This window comes from Lichenostomus cassidix, chromosome 26, assembly GCF_008360975.1.
Source record: "Lichenostomus cassidix isolate B80296 chromosome 26, HeHo_3.0, whole genome shotgun sequence".
Taxonomy (NCBI): domain Eukaryota; kingdom Metazoa; phylum Chordata; class Aves; order Passeriformes; family Meliphagidae; genus Lichenostomus; species Lichenostomus cassidix.
The window spans coordinates 2,574,273-2,600,055 of record NC_139506.1 but is presented as its reverse complement, the minus strand read 5'-3'; the positions used below and the strand labels follow the sequence as shown (position 1 = coordinate 2,600,055).

General features: G+C 46.3%; 1 protein-coding gene across 5 annotated transcripts; it reads left to right on the top strand.

Annotated features, from left to right (window-relative positions):
- The first annotated feature begins 295 nt into the window (after positions 1 to 295).
- HIPK1 (homeodomain interacting protein kinase 1) lies at positions 296 to 25,783 on the top strand. 5 transcript variants are annotated; one of them, XM_085083122.1, is made up of 17 exons: positions 297 to 577; positions 938 to 1,007; positions 1,555 to 2,632; positions 8,007 to 8,130; positions 10,091 to 10,210; positions 10,937 to 11,023; positions 11,865 to 12,049; positions 12,336 to 12,498; positions 12,866 to 13,088; positions 13,925 to 14,046; positions 15,592 to 15,726; positions 18,210 to 18,352; positions 18,507 to 18,689; positions 19,172 to 19,387; positions 19,647 to 19,885; positions 20,235 to 20,371; positions 21,254 to 25,783. In XM_085083122.1, exons 3-17 carry the CDS (start codon positions 1,557 to 1,559, stop codon positions 21,737 to 21,739), a joined length of 3,639 nt encoding a protein of 1,212 aa, XP_084939248.1. In that variant the 5' UTR covers positions 297 to 577; positions 938 to 1,007; positions 1,555 to 1,556; the 3' UTR covers positions 21,740 to 25,783. The 5 variants fall into 5 exon arrangements, with proteins under 5 accessions (XP_084939252.1, XP_084939251.1, XP_084939248.1 ...); XM_085083123.1 differs by lacking the exon at positions 938 to 1,007 and having other exon boundaries at positions 18,213 to 18,352; XM_085083121.1 differs by lacking the exon at positions 938 to 1,007.

The following is a 25,783-nucleotide window of genomic DNA, read 5'->3' as shown; positions in this document are numbered from 1 at the left end:
TGACACCCACCAGGCTGAGCTGCCCGGCCCGGCCCCGCTCGACTCCCGGTCCCGTCCCGTTGGGTTGCCCGGCCCGGCCCATCCCAGCTCGATTCCCGTCCCGTTGGGTTCCCCAGCCCTGTCCAGCCCTGTCCATCCCCGCTCCCGTCCCGTTGGGCTCCCCGGCCCATCCCCGCTCGCTCCCGCCCCGCCCCGCTCCCCAGCCCGGCCCCGCCGCTTCCTGCGGCCGCCCCGCCCCGCCCCGCGGTCACGTGCTCGCTCGGCCGCTCGGGGCTCGGCTGGCTCGGCCTGTGCGGGCGCTCGGGGCCCGGAGCGGCGGCGGGAGCGCGGCGGGGCCGGGGGCGCTCGGGCCCGGGGCGGCGGCGGGACGGGGCGGGGGGAGCCCGGCCGGGCCGTGAGGGCGCGGCGGAGCCTGGCGGCGGCGGCGGAGCGGCCTGGGGGCTCCCCCCGGCGAGCGCGGGCCGAGCGGGCCGGGCCGGCGGCCGTGGCGGGGCTATGATGAGCCCGCTGCGGGGCTCCGCACCCCCGCGTGTCCCCCAGGCAGGTCCGGCCCGCGGCTGAGAACCCCCCACCGGCGGTGAGTGCGGGCGGCGGGGCCCGGCGGGGCGGGCAGGCCCGGGCCCGCCCCTTCCCCCGCGCTGGGGCTGCGGCGGGCCGGGGAGGGCCGGGGCGGCGGCGGGGCCGGGCCCGAGTCTGTCCCGGTAACGGCCCGGCCCGGCCCGGCCCGGCGGGCTCCGCTCCCGGCGTTCCGCGCCGCGCGGCGGGCGCTGCCCCGGGGGAGGTTGGGCCTGTCGGGGTTGGCTTTCCCACCGACTGTTTTTACGGTGCCTGGGAAACAGGCCTGGGGACGGGATCGGAATCTGCGCAGGGTCTTCCCACTTCCTGCGCCCTCCCGATCCTTAGTATTGTTTTCATCGGTAGTGGGTTTTGGTTTTAGCCTGGAGAAAATGCGGCTCGGGAGTGACCTTATCACTCTCTGCAACTCGCTGAAAGGAGGGTGTAACCAGGTGGGGTTCGGCTCTTCTCCTGGGTAACGAGCGACAGGACAAGAGCACACAGTGTTAAGTTGCGCCAGGGGAGGTTTAGGTTGGACAATAGGAGGAATTTCTTCACAGAAAGGGCGATTAGACATTGGAACAGGCTGCCCAGGGAGGTGGTGGAGTCACCGTCCCTGGAGGTGTTTAAGAAGCAACTGGACGTGGCACTGAGTGCTCTGGTCTGGGTGACAGGGTGGTGTTTGGTCACAGGGTTGGACCCGATGATCTCAGAGGTCTTTTCCAACCTAATTGATTGTGTGATTCTTGTCGTGTTTTGGGATTCCTTTAGCCCTTAGAGAGCTGGATAAAGGGCTGTGTGCTTCTGAAACGCAGCAATCCCGTTGCAGAGCCTTGCTCGGTGATGCCCTTAGGAGCTGCAGTTCCAGAGGTTCCCCTTCTCAGTGCTGGGCACCATATGGTGCTCAGAGAAACGCTCATCGTTCTGGTTCTTGAGCAGATGGAGGATCTTGTCCATCACAACCTGCTGCCCCTAATGAGTTCTCCTCTCCCTTCCCAGGTATGGCCTCACAGCTGCAGGTGTTCTCCCCTCCGTCAGTATCCTCGAGTGCCTTCTGCAGTGCCAAGAAACTGAAAGTGGAGCCGTCTGTCTGGGATGTTTCAGGACAGAGCAGTAGTGACAAGTATTATACCCACAGCAAAAACCTCCCAGCAGCTCAAGGGCAAGCCAGCTCCTCTCATCAGGTAGCCAATTTCAGCATCCCTGCCTACGACCAGAACCTCCTTCTCCCCGCTCCCTCCGTCGAGCACATCGTGGTCACCGCGGCCGACAGCACCGGCAGCAGCGCCACAGCGTCCTTCCAGAGCAGCCAGACCCTTACCCACAGGAGCAACGTTTCTTTGCTGGAACCATACCAAAAATGTGGATTAAAAAGGAAAAGTGAAGAGGTTGACAGCAACGGTAGTGTGCAGATCATTGAGGAACATCCACCTCTCATGCTGCAAAACAGACCTGCGGTGGGTGCTGCGGCCACGACCACCACGGTCACCACGAAGAGCAGCAGCTCCAGTGGGGAGGGAGATTATCAGCTGGTCCAGCATGAGATCCTGTGCTCTATGACCAACAGCTATGAGGTCTTGGAATTCCTGGGACGAGGGACGTTCGGGCAGGTGGCGAAATGCTGGAAACGTAGCACCAAGGAGATTGTAGCCATCAAAATCCTGAAGAACCACCCTTCCTACGCCCGGCAGGGCCAGATCGAGGTGAGCATCCTGTCTCGCCTGAGCAGTGAGAATGCCGACGAGTACAACTTTGTCCGCTCCTACGAGTGCTTTCAACACAAGAATCATACATGCCTTGTCTTTGAGATGCTGGAACAGAACTTATATGATTTCTTAAAGCAAAACAAGTTCAGTCCGTTGCCCCTGAAATACATCCGGCCCATCCTGCAGCAAGTGGCTACTGCCTTGATGAAGCTGAAGAGCTTGGGTCTGATCCACGCTGATTTGAAGCCAGAGAACATCATGTTGGTGGATCCTGCACGCCAGCCCTACAGAGTGAAGGTGATAGACTTCGGGTCAGCCAGCCACGTGTCCAAGGCCGTGTGCTCCACGTACCTGCAGTCACGGTATTACAGGTAAGCACTGACACCCTGCTCACTGAACAGGTCAGGCTCACCCTGCTGGGGGTTCCTTCTGCAGACACTGAGCTCTTCTGTCTAACCCCAGCTGAGGGGCAGCAGGAAATGATCAGTTCTGCATGTTTCCTGCAGATTTCTTCTGAAAGTTGGATGTAAATAAATAGAATGTCTGCATTGCAAGGATGGCCTAATCTACAGTCCAGTCTTCCTTTCCTCCCACATCTGTGCACTAAGTTGATTTTACCCTGTCTGGTGGATTGTGAAACTGTATGAAGTGACAAACTGGAGAAGCAGTGTGGTAGTGTTAAGTAGTGCATTTTGGGTTGTTTGCCATGATCTGAAACAAGGCCATTAACGTTGGACATTTAGAAGGGAGAGAAGTCAAAGGGATGCCAATTTCTGTTTGCCTTTGTTACTTCTGATTCTTCATCTTTGTCTGAACCCCCTTCACGAGCACATGACTTCCTGTGTCAACCCTGGCTAAGTCATGCTTTCATGAGACTTGCAGCTCCTTTAGAGCAGTGATGAGATCGATCTCAGCTTCCCTTAGCAAAATGCAGAGATGGCTTCGCCCCTACTCCTGCCTAAGAATTAAAAATAAACTATGGGCAGAAACATTAAAACTCAGAAACTGTGTATAAAGCAAGCTGTGCTGTTTCTTTCAATTATTCCTCCAGCTTGGCTCTGTGAAGTGTGTATTTGAATTTAAGTAGCAGCAGACTTCAATAAATGGATGCAGAAAGAGGTTCTGGCTTCAAAGGGCCGTGAAGAGTCTGTGCTGTGTTGTCAGGGTTGCTTTGGGTGGAATGTGAGCTCACTTGACGCAAAACTCAGAACTAGTATCTAGTCCTTCCAGCTGGGACCAGACAGGACTGAGACACTCCACCCCACCCTGTGTCTCTGCCCTGTTTGATGTCTTCCCTGGCTCCTCACTTCAGTTTAAAGCCTGGCTTATTGTAGGTTTGTTCTGTTCATCCCTCATGCTCCCCGTGTTCTTGCCCCCTTTGTTTCTGCGTTGTTTTTCTTTTTAACTCTAACACCCAGTACCAGCTTTCCATGACATTCCTTTCATGTGATACAGACTTTTCTTAATCCAGTGCTCATGATCTTTGCTCAGCTTGTTGGCACCAATGTTTCCAATCCTAAACTATTGATTGTTACTTTTTTTTTTTTGTAGTGCAGTTGTCTCCAGTGCCCCACAGCTGTTAAATGCTTACTTTCTGAAATACATCATCAGTTTTGTTGTTGTTGCATGGAAAGAGGTGACCACTGGTCAAGGATCTGCTCTATCTGACTTGCCACATGTGTCAGCAAAGCAGTGTGGGGAGGCCTATGGTGCTCTCCAGTTTCTGGTATCTCAGCAAGCAGATTTAGCTGAGGAAAAGCAGCAACGGGAGATGAATATCTTCCAGGGGCTGCAGGGAGGGGAATTTCTGCTCCATCTGGGTGTTGGGGCACTGGACTCCCAGCCCCTTCCAGCTCCCTGGGGTGACTGACTCTGCCAGAAAGGCAAATAACCTGGGATTAGGTGGCGTTGGACTGTCTGCTTGGCTGAAGTGAAGAATGCTGTGATGTGGAAATCTAGTATTTAGTGATATGTAATTAGTCTAATGGTGATGATTACTAAAATCCATAATCTAGGAATTTATGGAGATGGCACAGAAACCATCTTGTTGTGGGAGAACTGGATTGCTTTACCCATATTCACATTAAATTAGTGTTCAGATGAGGTCCAAGTAGGAATTGTTTTCAATGCTGTGTTTAATGAAACAGTGTAGACCAATTCTTCATGTGGTTCTCTGTCAGCTGTTAAAAATAAACTTACTTTTTGGCTTTCAATCCCTGCTACTGACACTTAGGTAACCTCTGTCTGCTGTAGACACCTCTAAACCAGCCACACTCGGGTGCTGCAAGATGAATATTCTAATTTATGTACCCTGCAGGAAAAAAGCTTCCTTTATTAATTACTGCCTGTGCTGCTGGAGGTCATCCTGTCCAGCAGCCCTGCCTGCTCAGGGTCTGGCTGTCCTGCTGGCAGTGGACACTTTGCTCCATGTCCAGCTCCAGCAGCACTGTCCCATTGGGATGTCACTCCGGATTTGTCAGGACAAGTGTGTTAGGGCTGAGGCAGGATCTTTCCACAGGCACTGCTCTGCCTCTGCTGTGTGACCCACTCAGGAGGGGCAGTTCTACTGCTCACACTTTAAAGAGGGAGTAGTGCCCATGAAGAATTCTTTGTCTCTGAAGCCCAGCATGGAGTTAGGATAGATCAGCTCTCTGCTGTGAGCAGTTTCTGTGGCAGTGCTAAGATGTTTTTGCAGTAATTCCTCACCTGAAAACTTCATCCTCAGGTGAGGATGCTTTTGTTCTCCTTGGGGAGGGTGAACAGTGGAAGGAAATAGCTTGTAAAAATGAAAAATCCCTGGAAAGCTGATCTCCGGGCTGTGCAGAGTGAGGTTTAGTCAATCCCACTCTGGGCTTTGTCCTGTGTTATATGGGAGTACAGCCATCCTGTGAGTTTTACTCACCTCCCTGCCTCCCGGTGCTGCCTGTGGGCCAGTGTGAGCACAGGCTGGAGGACTGGACAATCTGGGCAATGAGGAAGTGGCCCTGAGCATTGGGGGAGCTGCAGATTGCAGGAGGATCCATTTCTCACCTCTGCTTTGGGCTCCATGACCTACTTCTGTCCCAGCCATGCTGGCCTGGGGAGCAGCAGCTCCTGCTGCCAAATCTAACTCTGCTAATCCAGCTCTCTGGTGGCTCTGCTGTTCCTGCATTGCTGCTGCACTTGGGCAGCTCTGTGTTCCCATCAGCCCAAGGCACAGGTGTAAACATGGTGTGTTTGGAAATGCTGGGAGTGAATCTTGGAGTTTTCTGGGGCTGCTGAGAGTCCTTTCTCTTCTGAGAGTGCCTGAGTGTGTTTGTCAGCTTTGGGAGGCTGTGCTTGGCAAGCATCTGTGCAAAGAGTGTTGTTGATTTTATTTCAAAGAGCTTAAGATGGTAAAATCACTTTAATCTCTGACAGAGCAGCTATGGAAGTGACCTCTGCCTGCTGTCCTGGTTCAGCTCACATCTCATAAGGCTGCTAATTGCAGTGGTGTAAAAGAAGATGAGACAAATTCTGATTTCCCAGCCCTCTCCTGCAGTCAGAATGAAATTGAGTGGCTGATAGAAAGTTCATTTATTTAGTTGCAGGGAATACAGTTCAATTTGCTATTGACATGGTGTTGAGATTTAGGAATACTCAATCTTTTCCATCCTGGAATTAAAGACTAGCAAACTGCCACAAATCCATATTTCCATTGGAATTGGTGGGGTTTTTTAACACTTGGGAAGGATTAGCATGCTGTGCATATTCCACAGGCCATCTATATTTCAGTTTGTTTGCCAGTCCAAATGCATGCAGCATGCCTTATATGACAGGTCTGGGTCCTTTCTGAGTTGGAAATTCCAGCATCAGGATAATCAAGAGGGGCAGCACAGTTTGGTGATGATGTGTCATGGACATGGCAAGGAGGGCTCTGAAAATCCTGTGTGAATGTATGAATTGTATTTTTTCTGCTTGTGAAGAAAGAGATTCCTTTGGTTTGCACCTGTTAGAATATAGAAAGCTGGATCATTGAGATATAAATGTTTAGTAGGACATTCAGCATTCAGATATCAGACACTGCTCATATTTGCATAATGAATTTATATTTTCACTTGTGAGAAACCATTCCAAAGTCAACAACTGCCAGGAACAATGTTGAGTAGAGAGTGTCAGAATGTCTTAGCTTGAATAATCTATTATTCTGATATTGGGTATATCATGGCTCTGGTTTTGGGGGGCTCAGACATAACAGAATCTGGATAATAAAGAATAAATGTGACCTCACTGCAACAGGCAGCTGGCTCAGCTATTTATCTTTTTTGTAGAATCTCAGACTGGTTTAGCTTGAAAAGGGGCTTAAAGCTCATCTCATCCCACACCTTCCACTATCCCAGCTTGCTCCAAGCTCAGTCCAACCTGTCCTTTTCTGCTCTTGTGCTTTCTCAGGTGCCTTGTGCCTGAGCAGCTGTGCTGAGTGCCTTTGTTTGGGAGACACCTGTGTAGACACCTGAAACAAAAGGTGTATCTGTGTCACCAGAGCACAAAGGGTGATTAACTGGAGAGTCACTTCTTGCCATGGACAGCCAGTTGGGAGGTTGAGCAGCTGAGGAGGGTGAGTGTCAGATTTACTGACACCTGTGCATTATGCAAGCCCTGGTTTTTAGAATTCTGTACAGGGATCTGAGCTGGTTTCAGAGCCCTTTTTAACAGCTGAAGTGTCCACAGTGTAACACAAGAAATGCCACACAAGCCCTGGGGCATGACCAGCAAATGGATAGCCTGGAGTTTAGGGCTTTTCTGTCTTCCTTTGCTCTCCTGTTAGTTATGCATGATGAAGGTCAAGGCTTTCGTATTTCCTGTACTTTCCAGAGTAAATTCCCACAGCAGCTCACTTGGGGTTTGCAGCACCTGGCCTTCTGTGCTCTATGCAAATGTGGGACCAGAATTTCTCCTGCTGAAACAGCCTCAGTTTGTTTCAGAACTCTGTGTAGGTGAAGAGCTCTACTAAAACATCCTTCTGTGTTATGAGTCAGCTCCAGACAGAAATCTCCCTGAAATTCCAACCTGTTAGAGAAGCAAACCCTGCTTGGAGTGTGTGTTTTTTTTATCACCTCCCAGTAAAGGCTGGGCCAGACAGGTACATTTTGCATTAGGTGTGGTTGAGTGCACAGAAACCTGAAACACAACCTCCAGCTGGGCTCTCCGCATCCATTTTAAACTCAAAACTCTGAGCAAGCCCTGTGTGAAAACCTGCTGGTAGAAACCCAGCAGCTCTCTGAGGAGCTCCTTTTCCTGCCTCTGCAGGTGCTCTTCTTTCTGGCAGCCTCCTGCAGCTTCTTACCAGAGATCTCAAGATTTTCTCCTAGAAAAGTCTCTGTTTGCCAGAGCTTTTCTTCCCAATTTGGTTAGGATAGCCTGAGCTGGATGATCTTGGAGGTCTGTCCCAGTGTTGATAATTCTGTGAGCTGTCTCAGGGACACCTCACATGCTGTCAGGTGTAATTAAACTGATTACTCGAGGAGTAATTTTATTAAACTGTGATACAAAGGCCTCCTAGGAGCTGGGGGCACCGTGGCAAGAAATGAATCCACCTAAGTGATAAAAAGGTTAGGATCCATTAGACCACCCAGGGAAACAACTGCTTTGAGGTGAATAATTTGTATTCACACAGATTTACTTGTGCATGGAGGGACTTTATCCAGAGTGGTTTATAGGGAAGATATGCAGCTTTCAGAGTAAAAGATTTTACTTGATTTTTTTCTTTCTTTTTTCCCTTTCCAGAGCTCCTGAGATCATCCTGGGTTTGCCGTTCTGTGAAGCCATTGACATGTGGTCACTGGGCTGTGTCATAGCTGAGCTGTTCCTGGGCTGGCCTCTGTATCCAGGAGCATCTGAGTATGATCAGGTGGGGGATCTTCACATGAAACCATTCCTGTGTTGTGTTCAGACCCTCCTGAACCCCCTGTGTCCTCTACAGCTTTCATCAGTGCACATTGCTGTTGTCTGAGCTCATTTTCTCTCTGTGATGTTCCCATTGTCTCTGGGCAGGGGAGCACGGAGTTCTGTGTGTTTTCACTTGAGCTGAGTGTATCCTATCCAAAAAAAGGGCCAATTTGCAGTTAAGCCCTGGTTTCCAAACCCAAAAGCTGTTGAAACACCTTCCTGCCAAAGCAGCAGCGAGGTGTGTGTGTCCTGATGTGAAACACCCTCTGTAATTTCACCATGAGGGCAGTTTTTCCATGTGGGGACAGAGCAAGCCTATCATTCCTGCCCTGTTAATACCTACAGCAACCCTCAGTTTTTATGCAAAGTGTGAGCCTCAAGCTGTCTGTGGAATCCAAGGGCAAGACTCTGAGAGGCATCTTGAACTAATTAGTCCTTTCCGTGGATACTTGGCATTATTACCTGGCCTAGTCAGTGCCTATAAAAGGACAAAAAGTCTATGAGAGGGTTTTTTTTTTCAGAGTAGCTTTTCCACTGGGGTTTTTGTGGTGGGATCTTGTTACAGTGCTTGGTATGGTTTTCCTTATGTGATAAAATACATGAAAACTTACTAAGTTTGAAAACTGACTTGTCATATGTCTTCCCAGCACTGTAAATTTCCAAAGGAAACACGGTGGTACCTTAATGAGCAGAATGAGTTTGAAAGTAGCTGAGGTAGAGCCTGGTGGTTTCCTTATACACTGTATTTTGTGTAATTCTGAGAACCTTATCTGCTCATGTAGGTGGCTGGGGAGGAGCTGCTTTTTCCATTGCTTAATGACATGATTTTGCAGCCCTTTGTGAGGTTTGACTTCATGGGGTTGATTTTGATGTCTGAATTTCCCTTGAAGACCAGGGATGACTTGGCTTTCGTGTTTTCTGAGATTCTGCAGCAGCAAGTGAAAGTTGAGGTGGAACTTGTGAGAGGACCTCTCCAGGAATGAGTTCATGGGCTGAGATGGGATTTACAGCTCTTTTTTTCAACACCCTTTGGCTGTAAAGCAAGAGTTATGTCTCATAAAAACAACACAACTGCTACCTGAGCTATTGTGTAGATACAACAAATACTCAGCTGCACACACTTAGATCAACACTGGCTTCATTGAAAAGTGAGCCCATAAATTCCTGTGATCACAAGTTGTGACAGTGCCCTGTTTTGGCACAGCAGGAGTTTTGCAAATAAAAAGTGAGACATCTAAAGGACCTGTAATTGTTGCTTTGATCAAAGCCTAGTTACCTTAACCCTGTGTTTTTTTTCATAAATTTGCTATTTTCTTTCCATTTGAGCATACCTTTTAATTTGTTCCCTCTTTACCAGTGTTTTATCAATACCATCACGAGGATTCAGATGCATCTTCCAAAATTCTGAGACATATTTTTGACCTGTAAAAATAAGGCTTTGGGGTTTTTTGGTTTTTTTTTTTTTTTTGTGTTTGAGGTTATTTGGTCTTGGTATCTTGGTCAGTGAGAGCTTTGCCATGACATTATTCTGAAATTGTGTGCCTAGAGTATGTGTAGCCAGGCATAGCAATGTTGCTTGGATAATTATGCCTTTAGTTGTATATATATACATGATAAATTCTGTGGTAGTTACCCCTCAAAACATTGTCTTAAAAGCTTACAGTCTGCTCACACACAATTTAGCAAAAATATTTCCATACAATAAAAAAGATGCATTTAAAGCCTAACATTTTTGCATGATTGCAAAAGTGTCTTTATAAACACTTGAGATGGTTGCTTTAATTTCGCAGTTTTGGATGGCTGGGCATTCTTTTTATACAGGTAATTTCCTATTAGCTGTGAGCAAACCTGGCTGTTAATTACCCCATTAGCTATGCATTCTTTCTGCTGGGAGTCCTCACTCTTGTCATTTTCTTTCCTAGATTCGTTATATTTCACAAACTCAAGGCCTTCCAGCGGAGTATCTTCTCAGTGCAGGAACGAAAACAAGCAGGTTTTTTAACAGAGATCCAAATTTGGGATACCCACTGTGGAGACTCAAGGTTTGTCTGTCTGTTCCATCCCCAGTTCTGTTTTACTCACTGAGATAAATTGATAGAAATGGATAGAAACTCCCACCCAGTTTTGAAAGCATTGTGAGTGAGGGTTGGCTTGGCAGTGTGGCTGCTTTGGGGTGTTTGGTGGCAGGAGCTGTGCAGAGCTCCTGCTGCTGCTGTGACAAAGCAGCTGTGCATGATAGCACCAGCAGAGAGTGGGTGTTCAGCCATTGAGATAATGGGTGCTTATTATGGGCTGCTCATTCTCAGGGAAGTGTGTCATCTTGTTGTCATCTCCTGACAATACAACCAGGGAAATACGGAGGATTTCGCGATGGTTTCGGTAGTTTAGCAGGAATTTGTTTATGGGTTGGCAGAGGACAGCAAAGAATGGGATTTAGGCCTGATTTGCCTTTAAAGCTGAGCAGCAAAAAGAAGGGAGTTTTGCCTTTCTTTTTGGAGAAGAGGGATTTAAAATATTTATGTTCTCTTCCTAAATCAGAAACCTTCAGTTCTTTTGGCTAATGCATTACCTAAAGAAACCTTGAAATGAAGTCATCCTGTTGTTAATTCAGCTTTGCAATGAATGATCTCTCCATCTGAGGAAATGAGAACCCAGGGCTGTTTGGGTTTGTCACCCAGGCTGTTTGTCACCTGCCCTGAGCAATTTCTTGCTGCTTTGTCCTTATCAATATGCAATATCTCTGTTTATATTCATGTTTTCTTTTATAGACCCCAGAAGAGCATGAATTGGAAACAGGAATAAAATCAAAAGAAGCTCGGAAATATATATTCAACTGTTTGGATGATATGGCGCAGGTGTGTGGGGATCTTGTGGCACAGATAACCATTAATTTTTAATATTTAATTTAACAATTTTACTTTTTATTAGGGATCTCTAAAAATGAGGCTCCTGTGCTGGAGCAGTCAGTTCTCTTCCACAGTTCAGAACACTAATCTAGGTTTGCCATGGTGCCAATTTGCATCAGAAACCAGTGGATTAAAAACAGTAAAAATGTTAATTATGAACCTGTTTCAGATGTTTTGTGTTTCCTTATGACTCAGGATGTTAGATAGGAGTGTGCCCAGCCTGTTCTCAGTACAGTGGAGCAGTAGGGGAGCTAAACCCTTTCAAATGTGTTTGTAGGATTAGGCCTCTTTGGAAATATTGAAAAGAGCTACAGATCATTCTAATTTTCATTCTCTCTTCAGAGGTAAAATGAAGGAATATCTGAGTGGTTTTAATATCATGAGGCCTTAAATCTTAAATACCAATTTTCCATCACTTTTGTAGCTGTTACCATCAGGTTACATCTGTGCAGAGAAGGTAGAATTTTGTCATTCTGGTTTTCCAGCCCCTTCTAGATCCCCCCAAAACATGAGGGCATTTTGCCAGTGGGTGGAAAATGAAGCCTGGTTGATACCTTTGAATAGACCAGCTTCATGTTGAGATGAGAATTCCACATGCAAGTTTGACTTTCTCTCATGGAATGAGCAAGAGAAATGGGAAATGTGTTGTGGAAGCACTGTAATACCTGAAATTAGTCTGGCTAAGGCCCAGAAAGGCTTATAAATATTTCTGTGTGATGTGAAATGACTGAATGGTTAGGTAGCAATTAATTTGATGTTTGAACTCCTTTTATTTTATTTTATTTTCCAGGTGAATATGTCTACAGACTTAGAAGGGACCGACATGTTGGCAGAGAAGGCTGACCGAAGGGAATACATTGATTTGTTGAAGAAAATGTTGACAATTGATGCAGATAAGAGAGTTACTCCACTGAAGACTTTGAACCATTCGTTTGTTACAATGGCACATCTGCTGGACTTCCCCCACAGTAACCAGTGAGCTCCCTTAGATTGGTTGTTTTGTTTCAGGGTTTACTGGAAACACAGAGCAGCATTTTCACCTCTCTGCCAATGCTGTTTTCTGCAGTTCCTGGCTGCTCTGAAAATAGCAACGGCATGTGTGAGGAATGGAATGTTCATAACCTTCCTTTTCATGTTTTAGGACATTCTTTGTTGGTTGAAAGGAACCTAAACCTAAAGCATGTGCATAAAGTTGGGAATCTGTCACACCTCTGTCCTGGTTTTATGTATCTGATGTTTTCCTTCTGTCTCTCTGTTGCAGTGTGAAATCTTGCTTTCAGAACATGGAGATCTGCAAGAGAAGAGTGAACATGTATGATACAGTGAATCAGATCAAGAGCCCTTTCACCACTCACGTTGCTCCTAACACAAGCACAAACCTGACAATGAGCTTTAACAACCAGCTCAACACAGTACACAACCAGGTATAGCCTCTTTCACCTATTTTGTGCTAATCAAAGACATGGAGTAGCTTAATTTGGTGCCTTCAGGCCAAAATTTAAGCTGCTCTCCAAAATTTGTAGTCTTGTCTCAAAGTCTAATTTTCCAAAACTCAGGCCAAGGAGCCTCTTTACTTCATGTATCGAAAATCTGTCTGTCAGTTCAGCAACATAAGTAAAGTTGGTGCAACTCGTGGTTTTTGTCCTATGTTGTCTTGAGCCTTTTACCTCAAACATTTTCCAGGTGCTTTCCTCCCAGTTTAATATTGCCTGGTTCATGTTGTTTGTTTTATGACAAAGAGAGATAAGACTAGGAGAGAGTAATGATTTTTTGTTTGTTTGCTTTTCCTAGGCCAGTGTGTTGGCTTCCAACTCCACTGCTGCTGCTACTCTTTCCCTGGCTAACTCCGACGTCTCCCTGCTCAACTACCAGTCTGCCCTGTACCCATCCTCTGCAGCCCCAGTGGCAGGAGTGGCTCAGCAGAGTGTTTCCTTGCAGCCTGGAACCACCCAGATCTGCACACAGACAGATCCCTTCCAGCAAACCTTCATTGTTTGTCCCCCTGCTTTTCAAAGTAAGCCGAGAACCCTGTGTGTGATGCTGTGGTTTCGATCGGTTAAGACAGGAGCAGTTGTGATTTGCACTAAACTGAGAAAAGCCTGGCTTGAGAAGAGCTCTCTGTGGGTGTCACACGGGGTTCTTGCATCAGATGGAAGTGCAGAACCAGGTCAGACATGTGCAGGCAGCTTGATTCTCTTCCAGGTCGTGCTGGAACAGGTGACAGGATCTTGCCTGCCTGGCTTGCAGGCTCCAGCTGGTTGCTCAACCAGTTTTTCCCCCCAAACTGAACCCAGCAGCATTCCACAGAAAGCAGGGAACAGAGGAGCCAGACCTGAAAATCAGAGTGTCTTGCTTGTGTTTGTTATCTCAAGAGCAAATATGTGGTGTTGAAGGCTCAGTTCACAGCCCTGATGCAGGTTTTTGCTACCAGCACGTTGTCACAGGTTGTGAGTTGGTGAGCTTAGCAAAGGCAGAGCTCTGTTCATCCTCAGGGTTGTCTGGTTGTGTTGATACCTGAATTGTTTTAGTCTGGAGGGTTATTTATGAAATGGGAGCTGATAGTGTAAGGCTTGAACTTTGAGCTTGTCTCAAGCAGCTTGGAATGAGGTGTGTTAGCTGTTTCTGCAAACCAGACTCTAGCTGCTGAGGGCTGGCTGTCCATCATGGCCCTCCAGGACCCCCGGATGCAGAAATATTTACTTCAGCTGGTGTTTTACTGGGATTTTGTCAAAGGGAACATCTTTCCTATCTCTTAATCCAACCCTGTCCTCTGCCCTTACCTGGTAGGAGTTTGATTTTTGAAAAGAAATAATAATAAAGCAGCTTAGTGATGTGTCTTGTCCTCCACAGCTGGACTTCAGGCAACTACAAAACATTCTGGGTTCCCAGTCAGGATGGAAAATGCTGTCCCAATTGTGCCACAAGCACCTGCAGCACAGCCACTGCAGATCCAGTCTGGAGTTCTCACACAGGTAAAAAAAACCACCCCAAGCCCCCCAGAAGTGCAATTTCACCACCCAGGAGAACCTGCCTGAGTGCAAGGGCTCCTCAGGACACTCTGAAAGGTTAAATGTAGATAATTTCTAAGACAGTATTTTCTTGTTTTGTTTTTTCTGGAATATTTAAAGTCTAAGCTATTTTATGTCATGTGCCTCCCTGGTTTTAGGAGCTTGATTTAAAAATGGGAATAAAAATGTGGTTTTCAGCTGCTAAAAACAGGCTGTATTTTTTTCAGCCATGGACACTGCCTTACAGGCAGTGCTGGTCATTTTTGCCTACACTTTAAAAATGTGACAGGAGAAATTGCTGGGAGAAGTGAGATCCCAGTAAACAGAGGTGCCAACACAGATTACTCATGCTAAAATTTCATCTTTAAATCAACAAAATTTGTTCTGAATCCTTCTCAGCTAGTTACATTCTTAGTGTGAATTAATGTGTAGCAATGACATATCTCTTTCTGCAGTTTGCAATTTAAGCAAGATGCAATACCAAAATTCACAAATCATTCTAAAAATGCTGTTTTAAATATTAGTAATGTGTCATAAATTAAAACCATTTTAATTTCCAAAAAGTAATCCTTTAATATACAATAAGTGCCCAGTGATTCACAAGTTTTATTCACTGAAAATTTGTAGTTGCCTTTATAATTGGATGCATTTTTATTTATTTGCATAGTTTTAGTTTCTGCTGGCATTAACACATACTCTGTTAGTTTTACTCTCCAGGCAACATATTTGACTTGCTGACCTTCTTGTAGAGGAGTAATTTTTAGGTTGTTTAGTCCAAATATTTAGGTGGCATTCTGTGATTGCTGATTTCTTTAGCATTAATGATACAGGTCACAATATCCAAAAAGCAGAATCCATTTCAAGGCCCACCTGAATCCAAGAGTGCAAATTGTATACTACGAATCTAATTTTAATTAGCCATTTGATGGACTAATACATATCTGGGTGCTTTCATCACAGATAACTTTGGTGTTTTCATGACACAAAAGACCTGCTGTGCCTTCCATGAAATCCCATAGTTTACCTTTTCCCAAGAGTTCTGTGTGTGGATTTGGAGGTCTGGCAGCAGGGGAGCTTCCAGGGGTGCAGTCTGTGCCATGGCTGGTGCAGCATGGCTGTCACTTGCCCTCTGGGACCCAGTAAAGTGCCAACACTCATTTTGCCAGAACTCATTTTGACTTTTGAACTGTGTCATCAGAGAGATCCCATCCCCAAATTTCTCCCCAACTCACTCTGACTTTTAAACTGTGTCATCCGACAGATCCCCAAATTTTTCCCCAACTCATTTTGGCTTTTCACCCATGTCAGGGGACATGCCATTCCCAAATTCCCAGCTCCTCCTGCTCCCCACAGTGCCTGTGGAGGAAGCTGCAGGCTCTGGGTGTTTGTTGGTGTCGGTGAGTCCCTCCCAGGCGATGTCCCCTCGCCCGGCCCTGCTGCCCAACGCACTGACCTGCACCTACCTGCCTCAGCTCGTGTGTTTCACTCACTGCCTGATCTACATTTCAGGGAAGCTGTACACCACTAATGGTAGCAACTCTTCATCCTCAAGTAGCCACCATCACGCCGCAGTATGCGGTGCCCTTTACCCTGAACTGCGCAGCCGGCCGGCCGGCGCTGGTCGAACAGACGGCTGCAGTACTGGTAATTGCCTCCCTTGATTGTGTTCACTAACTGAGTTTTTGTTTTAACTTAGACTTGCAGAGGGCATGGAAGCATGTGCCATCTTGTGGCTGTGTTCTTGCTACATCTTAATGTCTTGTTGTTTTCCTCCCCAACATTGCTGAAGCACTGTCTGACTCTGACGTTTAGTGTGGCTCTGTAAAGAATCCAGATCCATTGACTATTACTTTTGCTAGCCTAGTATTGAAAGCTCTTCTAAACTAGACCCTAGAAGAGTTGTAATCATTCTTGTTCTTTGCTTACTCTCCTATCTTTGCCTTTTGATTGTGGAATACAAAGGAATCAGTCTTTAGCTTTACTCTGCTACAGGTACCTGGATGGCCAGAATTTGACCTACTTGGCAAGTTAGCTCCATATTTTGTTTCCAACACGTGTAAAGCTGCTTTGCATGGAGAAATGTTTCAGATCACTAAGCACAGGCTAAAATCTCTAATGACAGCAAATCCTTTAATGTATTGCTTTAGCAGTTGATTTCTCTTAACCTCTGTTGAACATTGACAATAATTTTCTGGCCTTTTGTTATTTATAGCCAATCGCACGTAGCTTGCTTCATCCAGATTAAAGATTCTGTTCTTCACAGATACTTTCAGTTGATATGTATTTCTTGGTTGAAATTAAAGGTGAGCTCTAGTATCCAAAATGGCAATAGCTAGCTTTTAGGTAATTTGGAACAATTTTAAAAAAAGGATGGGGGAAGGGGAATGAACACACCTTTAAGAAGTGTACATTTGCAAAATTGTCCTCTCCTGTATTCTGGCACCTGCATCAGAACAACTTTGCAAGTGCCACAAAGAAGTCATTGTAAAACTCCAGAATCAGATCAGTGAAGCTTATGAAAACATTGCAGTGCACTGAAGTGCTGGTATCCTCACATGTCCTTCAAAGCACATTCCATTGTGTGAACCATGTTGTTTCTTGTGGCTTTAAAGTGGTAGTTTGAATGTCATTTTCTTCCAAGAGGGAGGCCTCTGCTGAAGTGGAATTTGCTCGAGTCATACCTGTCCTGAAATTTAAACCCACTCATTTGAGTTCTTGTGAACCAAGTGAGCTGCTCCCTTGTTCTGAGGATGGGGAGGCAGGAGAGTGGGGTTCTCCTGCTCACAGCTCTGAGCTAAACAGACCCAGGGATGCTTCTCCTTTCCTCCTGTTGAATTTTGATTGCTGAAATCTGGGCTCCAAAAACAGCAAGGGGTGACTGTAGCAGAGCTTGGGACACAAGTGAGTTGATAGTGACATTTTCCAAAGTGCATTTGGGCTTTGATTCAACAGGCAAATTCTGTCCTGCTGTGTGTGTGCAGTGGACTTGAGGTTCAACTCCCCTGTACAGCAGTGGAGGTCAGAGCTGGCTGTCTCCAGACTCTGAGCCTGCATTCTGAGTTTCTCTGGAGGACTTGACTAGTTTTGTTTGGATTCTGGGAGCCTTTGGCGTGAATTTGCTCACCTTTAGTGCTTCCGACACTTCTCCCTTGCTGCTTCCCCTGAGTTTGCATTAGCCATTTGCTAAGCTTTGCATATTTTTGTCCTTCCTCTGTCAAAACAGTTCGTCGCTTGGAAGGCCCGATTTCTGCCTCTCATTGGGAATTTATATCTTGCTGTATTAAACTCTCTGCTTTGTCTTGTGCAGGTGTTGGCTTTTGGAAAGACGCATGGTGTGACTTTTAACATATTTCTCTTTTTATTTTTTATTTTTTCAATGTTGTTGTTTATTATTATTATTATTCTGCTTATGTTGGCAGAGGTTTTAGCAGCTCTCTGCTTTGAAGGCTTCTTGTTCGGAACTGGTATTTGTACTAAGTGGATCTGTTACTTGCAGAAATATTGAATTTGAAACATCAGGTTTTGCAGCTTGAGCTGCAAGAGAGCCATATTTTATCAAACTCATGTAATTACTATACTGTCAAATTTGTTTGGGTAGGAACATTGATAATATTAATGAATTGAACCTACCTTCGTGTGTCTGCTTTGTTACTAAATTATCTCTCAGTGTGGCTTTTCTTAAATACTTCAGTTCAGATTGTTGAATATCCACATGAATGACACCATCTCAGCTCTCTCAATGTGAGCCCTGCAAGGCAAAAAAGCAGAAAAGATCAAATTGGCTTATAATTTTGGGGCCTTTCAGCAGAACAGTGGTGTAAGTTTACATTCAGAAACTGTCCCAAGCACTGCTGCTGCACCTGGCAGTGCAATACCTGGCTGCATTTGCAGTATGATATAAACACTGATTTCTCCAGGTGACAGCAGTGATAAAAAAGATCATCAAAGTGTCAGGGGAAGCTCATTCCTCTGGTTTCCTTGTTCTTGGGAAACCGTGCAAGGCTGAGCTGTATCTCTGCAAGCTAACAATCCACCGCAGTGCATTTATTGCTTGGACAGATCTCTCTGCCTGCCCCTGCAGGAACGGAAGCCTAGTGAGCCTTGTGTCTGTGTTTGTTGTTTTGCAGCAGGCCTGGCCGGGGGGAACCCAGCAGATCCTGCTCCCTTCCACCTGGCAGCAGCTCCCAGGGGTTGCTTTGCACAACTCTGTTCAGCCAGCGGCTGTGATCCCAGAGAGCATCGGCAGCAGCCAGCAGTTGGCTGACTGGAGGTAGGGATTGCAGGAGCTCCAGCTCCCTGCCCAGTGGGAATCCATCTATTCAGTGCCCAGAATGTTTCCCTTCCCCTCTGGGGCTTGGTGCAGCTCGTGGTTCCTGCAGTGTAGTCATGGGATTTGGGTTTCTCTTGTTTTTTCTCTGCTCCAGGAATGCACATTCCCATGGAAATCAGTACAGCACTCTCATGCAACAGCCATCTCTGCTGACCAACCATGTGACATTGGCTACAGCACAGCCTCTGAATGTTGGGGTTGCTCATGTTGTGAGGCAGCAGCAGAGCAGCAATGTGCCAGCAAAGAAGAACAAGCAGCCAGCACCGAGCACAGCCAAGTAAGGATTCCATTGCTTCCTCTCCCACTCCTAGAAAAGCCAAGGGTTTGTTTGTGGAGGTTGCCTTTGTGGTGTGGAAAATGTGTCTTCTGATCACAAAGGCATTGAGGGTGTAACTTTATCATGCTACAGTTGCATTTAAAGATGTCTTGGAAAAAGCCCCTGTGCAGTAGTCACTGATACAAATTATTTAAATTTCAGTGAGTGCAAGGACATGGTTGACCAAGTGCTTTACTGTCCTGGTCAGAGGGGTTTTGACAGAACCGTTGAGCAAGGGCTGGCAGGTTTCTGGCAGTGTTCAGGTGCTCAGTCCCATTCAGGGCATCCCTGAGTGCCTCTGGCTGTGTCTGTGGCACTTTGCCCTTGGAGTGTCTGCACTGAGGTTCTCATTGTGCATTCAAGATGCTGCTGCTTGTATGTTCCTCATGCTGTTTGTCCCAACCTCTGCCATGGAGCTGAACGGTGCTGTGCTTTCCCTGCAGGCCCAGCTCATCTCTGGAGCCCGTGCCCACCCAAGTGTACTCTCTCATTGGGAGCAGCCCCCTGCGCTCCACCTCCTCCTCCTCCAACGTGCTCGTCCCCGTGCAGGAGCAGCACCAGCCCATCGTGATCCCTGACACTCCAAGCCCCCCTGTCAGTGTCATCACCATCCGCAGCGACACTGACGAGGAAGAGGACAGCAAATACAAGCCTGCCAGGTAGGATGTTCGTTTAGCCAGTGCTGGGCTCAGCTCACTCGTCAGGGACAGTGGGGAACATGAAATGTGAAGCCCTGGGCACACTCTGAAGAGCTGCCTAACACAGAAAACTCTCCATCACATCTCTGTGTTGTGTCTCTAGTTAATCCCAATTTTGTCTGACAAGGAGGGAGGGTGTGAGATCCCAGAGGGAGATCTGTTACCTGGTGGGAAAAGCTAGAATGTTTCCCATTTGCATTTTGTCTTTTTTCCCCTGCAGTTTGGGTATGAAGCAGAGATCCAACGTCATCAGCTACGTCACCGTTAACGACTCCCCTGACTCTGACTCGTCCCTGAGCAGCCCCTATGCCCCAGACCCCCTGTCCTCACTCAGGAGCACTGGGGGAGCCCTGGAGCTCCCCAGCAGAGCTGCTGCTGACAGCTCCAGCTCCAGGACCATCATCGTCCCACCCCTGAAAACGCAGCTCAATGACTGCATTGTAGCCACCCAGGCGTCAGGTGGGTATCTCTGTGCTGTGGGGCTTTGCCAAGGCTCTGCTGTCCCTGTCACCTTCATCCTCACAGTTTGGGATTTAAACGTTGGGTCTTGCTCAGCTTTAAGTTTCACAGTTGCTGTTCTGAAAGCCTTGGTCTGCTTTCATAGTCATTGATAGATCTACCTTTAATTTATGTTTGGCTGCATTTAGAAAGATCTGTAAATATTCCTGATGGTTTCTTAGCCACCTTTAAAATCATAATTAAAGAAAAGTCTCTGTGACAGAAATAGTCAATTTGGTGCTCAGATCTGGTTACCACAGTGCATAGCTTGGGAAGGGGAGGAGTGGACTAAGCTTGTGGCATCTTCCAGGCATCCTGAGCAGCACCAGTAAGACCAAGCCAGTGGCCTCAGTGAGCGGGCAGTCGTCAGGATGCTGCATAACCCCCACGGGGTATCGCTCCCACCGCGCAGCCACCAACGGCGTGCAGCCCCTCAACCTCAGCCAGGTGAGTGCCTGCCTCTGCTGCCCTGGGCATGCTTCAGAGCTGCTTCAGAAACAGGGAGAGCAGGGAGAAGGGCTGGGTTGCAAGAGGATGAGTTTGAATTCTTTGGATCTGATACTGTCCTGGGGTGGTGCAGGGTAGGACAGAGTCTGTGGGGAGTACAGGGGAAGTTTCTCAAGGCAAAGAATTAGTTCCTGTGCCAGAGGGCAGGAGAAGGAGGTGTGGTTGTGTCCACAGTCCCTCTCTGTGCTCTTTGTCACGCCTGTCTTACAGCAGGTGATTCTTGCCACTCAGGTGGGGGGGTGACACCAAGGTCCAGCTCTTGAATTAGAGTAGCTTTGAAGGCACAGTATGAGGAAATTCTTTAGTTCTTTACCTTTCTTTGGATCTCACAGAGGCCCAGCCAGGAGATTTAAGACTAGACTTTCTCAAACTAACAATTAGCACCCGATATCTTTGAATATTTCAATTCCAAGATTGGTTTAACTTCATTTTGTGTCAGGACTTTTGATCTCTGGGTCGCACTGCAGTAACTTCTCAGAAGAGTGTTACCTTTCCAGTTCATTTCTGAAATGGGCACAAGACAGGTTTTGTGCTAAAATGTTGCAGCCCTGCTGCCAGCCCTCCCCAGGTGCAGAGGAGTAGATGTGTGAGGAGTTCAGGGATTGGGTCAGAACAGGACCTGCCTGCTTTGTCCAGCTGTGGTACCCTAGGAGTGGCAGTTGGATCCCACTGGAGAGAAAAAGTGTAACCTTTGTCCCCATGGAAGTGCAGTCACCTGGGAGGGTGCTGTGCCAGGTGGGGTGGAGGTGTCCATCAGGGGGTCTGGCAGCCCCTTGCTCACCTGAGGCTTACCCTAACCTCACTTCCCTCTTCCCCCTGCAGAACCAGCAAACCACAGTGCTGGCCTCCCAGGAGAGAAGCGGAAACGCTGTCCCACGCCGGCAGCAAGCTTACGTGGCCCCTCTGACATCAACGATTTCTCAGGCTCCCTACACCTTCCAGCACAGCAGCCCAGTGCATCCCCACCTGGCAGCAGCCACGGCCAGTGCCCACCTGTCCAGCCAGCCCCACATGTACACTTATGCCCCAACCACTGCTGCCACGCTGGGCTCCACCACCTCCATCGCCCACCTGTTCTCCCCTCAGGGCTCCTCTCGCCACACCACCTACGCTGCCCACCCCAGCACCCTGGTGCACCAGGTCCCTGTCAGCGTGGGGCCCAGCCTGCTGACGTCTGCCAACGTCCCCCCCGCCCAGTACCAACACCAGTTCGCCCCCCAGTCCTATATTGGTGCTTCCAGAGGATCTGCTATTTACACTGGATACCCGCTGAGCCCCACCAAGATCAACCAGTACTCCTACTTGTAGTTCCCAGTGAAGCATCGTCCTGCAATGGGCCTGAGAGGTTGGAGAAGGATTTCAGGTGAACCTTTGCCTGGGAATGACTGCCTGGTTCGTGTTTCTCCCTGATCTGGTTGTATGTTGTTCCCAAATGTCTCTGGTGAGTTCAGTCACTAACTGAGCAGCATGCTTTGTTACCAGTACGAGGGTCACTAATTAAGTTTTTAAAATTTTACTTACTTTTTATAGATGCTTTTAAAAAATTCATGGTCGCATTTATTTAAAATCGTTCTGTTGTGCTAATCAAAAGGGGTGTCAAATCAGTGTCTTGGAAGACAGATCCTGATGTCTTTTTTAACTTGTGTAACTTAAACAAAAAGATTTGCAGATTCTGTTTTAGCAGCTTGCACAATCCACGTTGCCACTAAAAATGTAGTGCATGTTTATCTCATTATGTTGCTGGGGCAGTTTTAAAATCAGATTTACTATTTTAACATCTGTTCTCTAATTCACTTTGTCTTTAACAAATTGCTGGTTCTGCAAAAGCCATTACATCTCCATCTATGTTTCTGTCAAAGGTGTTTTGTTTACGCCTCTGCTTTGTTCAAGGACTGGTAGAGGCAGCTGCCTCCTACCAGCAACACGATACATTCAGGAGTCCTGTAAACCCTGGAGTCTGCTTTGTTTTCTCGAAAATTCTCCATAACCCAGCTGAATTTTTGTTGTGTTCGTTGCAGAATTCTTCTAAGTGGTTCAAACTGTATTCAGGATCTCACTGTGTGACAGAGCTCAGCAGCTCTGTCAGGGTGTTGTTGTTGTCTCCAGTTGAGAGTGAATAGTGCAGCATTGCTCTAAAATTTGGTTTCTGCAACTTATTAGATGCTGGCCCTATAATGGAGCTGGATTCCTTCACAGAAGCACAGGGCTTTGCTTTGTTCTGTTTTCCTTAATATTTTGCCTCACGTGATTCATATTAGGAGGGAGATGAATTTGAAATCCAATGAAACATCACTGTATTGATGTGTACAGCTTTTTATACTCCTGTGAGCGTATCCTCCTGGATATGTCAGCAGCTACTCTAAAGCGCTCTTAATAAGACTTGTAAACAGTACGTGCATGTAGGAATTGCAACAAAAAAAAAAAAGAAAAAACGAGACAAAAAAAGAGAAAGAAAAAGAAAAAAGGAAAAAAAATCCAGATTTTAAAGTTTATTACTGAATTTAAAACTATTTTAGAAGTTTTGTATTGGTGGTGTTTTAATATTTTACAGAAAATGAAATATGTACATATTGATTAGAAAAATATAACAAGCAAAACTTCCTGCTAACCCCAAATGTTCTGTCTTTGTAATCAAAATGTGTAGTGATTATACTTGAACTCTGTACTTAGTGTTTGTCTAATTCTTAAACGTTCCTGGGGATGGAAGTGTTGTATCCTTTGTATTTAAACCAAAATGAATTGATTCATGTTGGAATGTATGTGATATAATGCAATGGTTAGAGCTCATCACTGTAGCACTGAGAGAGGAGTAGAGCTTCATGAGAGGAAAGGATACCTTGGATTTGTTTTGCACAGGTATGTGTGATGAAGAGTTGTTTGGTGTGTCCCCTTATTGTAGTGCCTTAAATGATGATGTAGTGTGACTAGAGTTTACAGTGAGCTTGCCTTACGAGGGACCAGCAAGCCCCCGTCGAATTGAAGCAATTCACCCACCCAGCTTTCCCCAGCCAGAGCAGCAGGATGGTGCAGAGCCCTCTCCCTGTCACCACTCTCATCCACGCTCCGTTCTTGTTCCCAGTGAAGCGACGTCCCCTTGAAGCTTTCCCCCTGAAAATGGCACATGTACTGTTAGTGTCTGTCAGTGCATTTCGGATAAGGTAATGCTGGGAATGCATTGGAATGTTTAGTCTAATATTGCAGAAGTGATTAAATACGTGCAATCACTTTTATTAGGTTTAGTGTGGCGTTACCTTCCCCCACAGGAATAGCAGACGTGTCGTGTAAAATATTGCTAGCTTGGTGATAGAATATTTATACCAAAGAGAGCCTGCTGTAAAGCACATAATACCATTAAAAAGTTTTATAATGCTACTGCTAATGTGGAGTTGTTGGGAAGGTCTGTCAGCTGTAGCCCTAGTTAGTGTTCAGAGGAAATACTCACTTTGGATAATCAGTGCAGGTTTTGGACTACACTTTGTTTCTTGGGTCCCTTGTACTAGGAATTCTTTCTCATCTAACACATAAAGTATCTTGTCCAAAAAGGATGATATAAACTGGTTCGAGCGGTCGTGTTACTGCAGCAATAAGAGGTTTGGTAACCTTGAACCCCAGTTTATGTTCCGTCCCAGTGGGAAGGAGGCCAGTCCTGGAAGGAGGCACTTCTGCAATCCCACATTTGCTGATAGAAGGAAGTCTGGACTGGCCTGAGCTGGATGGACTGAGGGAGGGATGGAGGACTGTGGAACTGGACGGTAGCATTAGCCCACGTTGATGTTCAGTGTGTTTGTAGTCGGAGCACTTCCGTGAGCCTGCGGAAAACCAACCTTGCTATGCCACATCGTTGTGCAAACGATGCTGTTTGTTGCTGTAGGCACTTTCTTGCTTTTTTTGACATTGCTTGTGTTCAGTACTTGCCTTGAGATACCTCTTGGGTACAGAGTTGTGCCTTTCCACCGAAAGGCAAACCAAGCTCCAACTCCCTGTTTCACAAATAGGACTTCATGGTAAACACTTCACTAACAGGAAAAAAAAAAAGACCTCTAGCAAAATGTGCTAATAATTTTGAGAACTTGCCCACTTTCCCTTGAAAAAAGCAGCTTAAAATGTCCACTTAGAGACCTTGTAATGCAATTAATCCCAATCAAATGTATTCCCAAAGCACGGTGTCATCTCCACTGCCTGAGTTCCCAGAAGCGTTGGAACGAGGAGGATGAGATGGAAATGACGTAGCTAAAATCAAACGTGCTCCATTTGGAACAAGCTGTCAAATAATACCCCAAAATTCCTCTGTGATACACAGCAAACCCCACCCCAGCAGGGCCAGGGCTTCCCAGTCTGGCCCCAGTATGTGATGCCCCATCTAGGTGTGTTGTGTTCTGCTCTAAGGAGATACATCCCTTCTTCCCTTGCATATCCAGCCTCAAACTGGGTTCAAGAATTGACTCTCCTCATTGTCAGAGCCTGCCACACATTCTTGGAGAGAAATCTGCTATCTCTGGATAGGAATTGGCATCCTTTAATTTTCTTTACAGCTAGCTTGGGACTCACCTTTGGAATATTTGATAACCGTGGTCCCAGCTAGGTTTGTCTGTGTGATTCTTGAGCTGTTCAATCAGTTTTCTCCTACCTAACCTGTATTTGCAGCTGTGATTGCCCCTGCAGAGGCAACTCCCCGAGGCTTTCCTGCTTAGCACCTAGTTGATGGGATGCAGTAATTTACCTCTGACTCAGCAATTTCTTTTAGTACATGAAACTAAATTGCTTCTAAATGACAGGATTGGCACAGCCCTGCTTTCTTTTTTTTTTTTAATTTTATTTAAACTTCTGAATGGTGCCGCATGTCCACATGGTTGTTTGTTGCTAAACTTTATATAATGTGTGATTTCAGATTCAGCTTGAACTATATCTATCTCACTACATGTAGCAGTACATTATATGTAATGTTAGTATTTCTGCTTGAATCCTTGATATTGCAATGGAATTCCTACTTTATTAAATGTATTTGATATGCTAGTTACTGTGTAAAATTTAACTTTCTTTTATGGTTGTGCTCTTCCTTTTTACAAGCCGCTAGATACAGGTAGTTTCTGACAATTACTGATCTATGTTTGTATTGCTGATGTACTTAGGGGGTATGTAAAAATCATTTTAACAAAAGAAATAGATATTTAAAAATTTAATACTAACTATATGGGAGAAGGGTCCATTGTGAAAACATAGTTTATCTTTGGATTCAATGTTTGTCTTTGGTTTTACAAAGTAGCTTGTATTTTAAGTATTTTCTACATAATATGGTAAAAATGTAGAACAATTGCAATGCATCAATAAAAAGGGTTAATTTTCTGTACTCTA